The sequence below is a fragment of the Lycium barbarum genome, chromosome 11 (assembly GCF_019175385.1).
Source record: "Lycium barbarum isolate Lr01 chromosome 11, ASM1917538v2, whole genome shotgun sequence".
NCBI lineage: Eukaryota > Viridiplantae > Streptophyta > Magnoliopsida > Solanales > Solanaceae > Lycium > Lycium barbarum.
The window spans coordinates 12,893,520-12,899,583 of record NC_083347.1 but is presented as its reverse complement, the minus strand read 5'-3'; the positions used below and the strand labels follow the sequence as shown (position 1 = coordinate 12,899,583).

Genomic DNA, 6,064 nt, shown 5'->3' with positions numbered 1-6,064 from the left:
CTATAAATAGGGGGCATTACCCTACTTTCAAGGATTAGCTTTTTCAGATCTAGAACATTGTAATAGCAAAATATATAAAATCTCTCCCTCTTTCTCTCTCTGATATTGGTCCGGATTTGTGTGTTCTTCTTTAGCTATATTTATTCAAACAATATTCATATATTATTTAATACATATATTTAGTGTAAATCACCGATTTCGATTCACTTGCTCATAGCAGATCCATATATATTTTCTTCCAACCAAATAGATTAAAACTCATCCACATATCCTATACCTCACTTACAAATTCAATTGATTACCCAAATTCGGAGTAAACAATCATCATATTGAAATGAGAAAAATTGCAATTGACAATACTTTTCGTATTACTTTTAAATATCTAAATTTTAATTTTAAAATGTTAAATTGATATAATCTAATTTGTCTATAAAAATTAGTCAAATTAACTATCACGTGTGCCTATGTTGTCCAGTAATGTTAACCAGTAAATGAAGGGGCCGAAAGAGTTTTGCTCTTTGGCCAGTGCTGCATGAGGAAAGCTACTTCATTATCAACGATTTCGAATCATTCTAACATCCAAAAATATTTCTCTAAGTATGCTCTGAAATTTCACTCCTCAAACTCAACTATAAACCTTTCTCATGGACAAAATATCAAATACCAAAGGCTCATTCAATTACTTCAAGAACCACTTGTGGTTCAACCCCTCAACACAACCAAGGCCCTTCATGCACTCACTTTCACAATGGGGCCGGACCCAACTCAACCCTTTTTGGCTCATAATACCATTATGTCTAAATATTCTACATTCGGTGATATCCGCATTGCACGCCAAGTGTTTGATAAAATGTCTAAAAGAAATGTTGTGTCATATAATACAATGATTAGTGCTTATAGTCGCAATGGAAGTTTATTAGAAGCTTGGGAACTGTTTTCTGAGATGAGGGGTTGTGGATATGTGCCAACTCAGTTTACTTTTGGTGGAATCTTGGGTTGTGAGTGTTTGGATATTATTGAAGGATTTCAGTTGCAAGCATTGGCTGAAAAATTGGGTCTTTTTCATGTTGATGCTTATACAGGGACTGCATTATTGGGTTTATTTGGCAGGCTAGGATGCTTAGATGAAGCTATGCAGGTGTTTGATGAAATGCCTAAAAGGAATTTGGTGACTTTGAATTGTATGATATCATTGCTTGGACAGAATGAATGTGTTGAAGAGGCGATGCTCGTGTTCAGGAAGTTAATAAGGGGCGGGATGGGTCCTTCTGAGAGCACTTTCGTGGGCATATTGTCTGGTTTTGTAGGGGAACTTGGTTTAGTATTAGGGGAACAAGTACACGGGTTGGTAGTGAAAAATGGACTTAATTTTTCTGTTTTAGTGAGTAATTCATTGATTAATATGTATGCGAAATGCTCTGATACACATATGGTGGAGAAAATGTTTGAGGAAGTTCCTGTTAAGGATGTTGTGTCATGGAATACAATGATTAGTGCAATGGCAAAGAGTGAAAAAGCGGATAGAGCATTGATTGTTTTCAGGAAAATGTGTGTAAGTGGTGTATTGCCTAATGATACGACTTATGTGAGTGCCCTAAACTGCTGCACTAGCCAGCAGTTTCGATTGCTTGGGAAGTCCATCCATGCGAAAGTAATCCAGAGAAAGTTTGAATCCGATGTATATGTTGGTAGTGCTTTACTTGACTTTTATTTTAAGTGTGATAAATTGGATGATGCTCATTTTTGCTTTGATGAAATATCCGAGAAGAATGTGGTTTCTTGGAATACCTTAATGCTGGGTTACTCAAGTAAAGGTTCTTCTTATACTATTTCGCTGCTTCGACAAATGATTCTATCGGGTTATCATCCAACTGAGTTTACATTTTCTATTGCTGTGAAATCGTCTGGACTATTGGAAGTACTTCAGCTCCATTCCTTGTCTATAAAAATGGGTTACATTGATAATGATTATGTCTCTAGCAGTCTCATTTCTTCATATGCAAAAACTGGTTCGGTTGATGATGCCCTAAGTTTTGTCACTGCCAATGACATGCCACTTCCTGTTGTTGCATCCAATATGATCGCAAATATTTATAACAGAAACGGGCAATTTGATAAGACTCAAGAATTGTTTTCTGACCTTGAAAATCCGGATGCTGTATCTTGGAATATTTTGATTGCGGCCTGTTCTCGAAATGGTGATTATGAAGAAGTTTTTGAACTCCTTGGGCATATGCGGCTAGCTAGGGTCTCTCCTGATAAATACACGTATGTTAGCCTCTTTAGTGTGTGCACCAAGCTTTGTAACCTCGGTCTAGGTAGCTCACTTCATGGCCTCAGTGTAAAGACTGATATTAAGCGTTGTGACACATTTGTCTGCAATATAATGATTGACATGTATGGCAAATGCGGGAGTCTTGCAAGTTCTATCAAGATCTTCAATGAAATGACGAGTAGAAATGTGATCTCGTGGACAGCCATTGTTTCAGCCCTTGGACTTCACGGTTATGCATATGAGGCATTGGAGAAATTCAAGGAGATGGATATGACGGGGATTCAACCTGATAAGGTTGCTTTCATAGCTGTGCTTTCAGCATGTAGACACGTTGGATTAGTGAAAGAGGGGATGGAATTGTTTGGGCAGATGAAAGGGAACTATGGGGTAGAACCAGAGATGGATCACTATCTTATTGCAGTGGACTTGCTGGCTAGGTATGGCTATTTGACAGAAGCCGAGCAGTTAATCAATGGGATGCCTTTCCCTCCAAATGCTCTAATATGGCGCATTTTTTTGGAAGGCTGCAAGAAGAAAAGAAGCATAGATGACGCTCTCACTCTTGCTTCATAAAATATTCTCAAGCCAGTGGAATATTAATGAAGAGGGTGATGCAGAGTACTGCTGTTGAACTTTATCTAATCATCATGTTAATGAAGATTTACATAAATTTCTGAAATCAGGAAGATTTATCGTTTTCTCCCAACAGAACAAACAGGAAACTGGTATAGTGAGGTAATATTGAATGTTATCTCTTGATAAAATGATGTGCCCTCGACAGGTTACAAGGTCCATTGATTATTAAAGATAAATAAGTTCATTACCGAGGCAGCTCTTGTTTCTTCTGACAGAAAACTAAATTTAACAGCAAGCGGATGCTCATATGTAGAATATTGAAGATTTATTTTTGTATGCTTACCTTGACATATTCTACGACTTTCCAGTATTTCCCTTCTATAGGTGAATAATGGCTTACAGAGGTTGACACTTCTAAGCTCAATGTAAATGGTGGAGATTGTTGATGCATGAATCACTAAGAAAATCAAGTACAAATTGGTTTAAACTTATCAAAAACAAAAACAGAGGAAACAGATTGGATCTAAAGTAGTCTACAATAAATGAACAATAATCCATAGGCCATAACTCAATTGAATTGTGAATCCACTCAGCTCTGCAAGCTTGTCTCATCATCAGCAAAAGGCCATAGCATGAACTAACTATATTAACTCTAACTCTAACTTGATTTCGATCTTTTCTCTTCGATTCTAGGGAGTTCAGGGGAAAACAAACTTTTCGAAGTGTCTTATCCAGTGCGAGAACATGAGTCAGGCTTAAAGACATGGTCAATTTGGTTTATCTTTTTGATAATCTCTTTATTTTTCATCAATAAAGATTTGTTATACAATAAAAAAAAGTTAAACAATATATATTGTGGTATCTTAATAATAATCAAAACCACAGGGAAGCAAATTGTATTATATTGTGGTTGGAAACTGACCAGTGTGATGGTTCATTGGATCAAGTCATAGTCCATCATGACATCTGCAATCGATACTCAACAGAATTAAAAGTATGAGTGATCAATTCAACTCCATTGACGTCCAATACTGCTACAGAGAAGCAAATACAGTGACAAATTCCTTATTTAAACTCAGTCAAAATTCAGTAAAATCCGGTCCTTTGACTGTAACTATATTCATGAGCTCCCTAGTCAGGTTAGGGAACATATTATATTCGAGAAGTCAAATTCAAGAAGACCAAAAATCTCTAACCTCCATAATGAAGATAAATTTGTACATGTTTATGTATTCCTTTTTGAAAACTTACTTTTTGTATTTCTTCCTTGTGTAGTGGCTATTGCCATGTACAAACAGGTTATAACGCTAATGAATAACGTAACCTTCATACACTTACACATAGCATTAGAAGAATGCTTCATATGTACCTTTTTGATATATATTAACCTTAGCTATAGTACTATATGTTTTTTTTTCTTTTTCTTTTGTGATGTAAGGGAACAGTCTCCATCATTTACTTTAATAGGGCCAATTGTAAATAAGAGGAATCCTCTAATCTTAGGTCTATGTAGACTGTAGTCCTACTACACACTCCAATAGTTCTTTTGTTGACTAGCTAGACCCTCTTTAACAATAATTTACTAATGTAACTACTAACAACCATTAGAACTGGAAGTTAGGTTTGTGTCACCCTCCTTTTTACTTTATGTTAATAATAATTTAACATACGAGATAAAAGGTAGTCAAAACTGTACTAGCTATCACGAGGGGTGGTGAATAGAGTTAACTAAAACACCTGGCGCGTAAACTCAAGCTCGGCTATATTTAGCTATTTTGATCTTTATTGAATTCAAATTACATCCGCTTAAGAGGATATATGGATTAAAAGTTTGAAACTGGTCCTACTTTGGAGTCTTATTTTTGGTTATATAGGTTCAATATCACTTCCCACTGTGAACATCAAAAGTCATAAGAAGTTATTCAAAAAAGGCAAATTGAAAGAACAAGTTACGGCCAAAACATTCCTTCTTTTAAAAAAAATAAAAAATAAAATAGAAACTTCTATAAACTAGGGTTAAAACTTAACAGACTCGTCCCTTTTATTAATAACTCGAAGACGAAAACATTGACAGTATTATAAACTCATTAGAAATATTAGATTACCTCAACGGATTCATAAGGAATTGAGTTATATTTTACATATCAATAATCAATGTTATTAGATGGTGTTACCTGCAATGACCTTTTAAATGACGTGATTGTATAAATATTTTTTACATCATTACTTTGGAGACAAAATGTAATGGCTTCCATTTCTATGGGGTGGGTGTGTTTTTCTCCTTCTCTACCCCTTCATCTCAGTGAGAGGTCATCATGCATAAACAAAGAGCACAATCTAGTCATCCCTTGTGTTTTCTTACAATGTCATATGTTGGTCGGTGACAAACTAAAGAGACAATATTATCATTTCTGACATGTCATATTATTCCTTGATTAGCCAACAGAAAAACATTGACACCTGCTTTTTACTTATTAGCTTTAGGATTTATTTATTAACTAACATTAGGGTTAGACAAAAATCACTTTAGTATCTTCTATTATCCATCAATTTTCCACGTAGAAATCGCACTCTCTGACATTGGTATATTCATGTGGGGTTCATTTGCGTTAATCAGTGCGTTTTTCCTGAAATATTTAGCAACTTTAAACTTTGAGAAAAAGCAATAACTTATTTTTTAAAAAATAAACTAATATTTGAAATTTACGTTTTTCTTAAGTTGCAACTTGCAAGAGTGAATATCTGGTCAAGATTTTCCTGCAGCTAGTGTCTTCCTGTATAAAATTTGATTCTGCTATTAAATTGAGTGCAGTCAACCAAAGAATATCCTAGCAGCTGATTAAAAAGAAAAAACAAACCGTTCCGTGCACGAAATATCTTCGCATGGGCCACTCTTGGAAAGGGTCGCACTCCACGGGTCTAATGCAGGCAATTTACCTGACGCAAGGATCAGTGACTGATCCACAACTTAAGTTGGAACCCGTGACATAATATATCACATAGCAGATTAAAAGGAAAAGTTGGACAACAATTCAATACTTATTATACATGGCAAGGTTGTTGGATAGTCGACGTTTGATTTTGACAAAAAATAAGCAACACTTTGTTTACGTTTGAACTGTGCAGAATCTCACCAAACAAATGTATGAGATAGTGATATCACAGAGCAGGAAACTGAAGTTCAAAAAGAAGAAAATTTTAAAACTGCAAGAG

General features: G+C 35.3%; 1 protein-coding gene across 1 annotated transcript; it reads left to right on the top strand.

Annotated features, from left to right (window-relative positions):
- The first annotated feature begins 364 nt into the window (after positions 1 to 364).
- Positions 365 to 3,098, top strand: LOC132618573 (pentatricopeptide repeat-containing protein At3g58590). Its single transcript, XM_060333600.1, has one exon. It carries the CDS (start codon positions 533 to 535, stop codon positions 2,846 to 2,848), a length of 2,316 nt encoding a protein of 771 aa, XP_060189583.1. The 5' UTR covers positions 365 to 532; the 3' UTR covers positions 2,849 to 3,098.
- Positions 3,099 to 6,064: the final 2,966 nt, after the last annotated feature.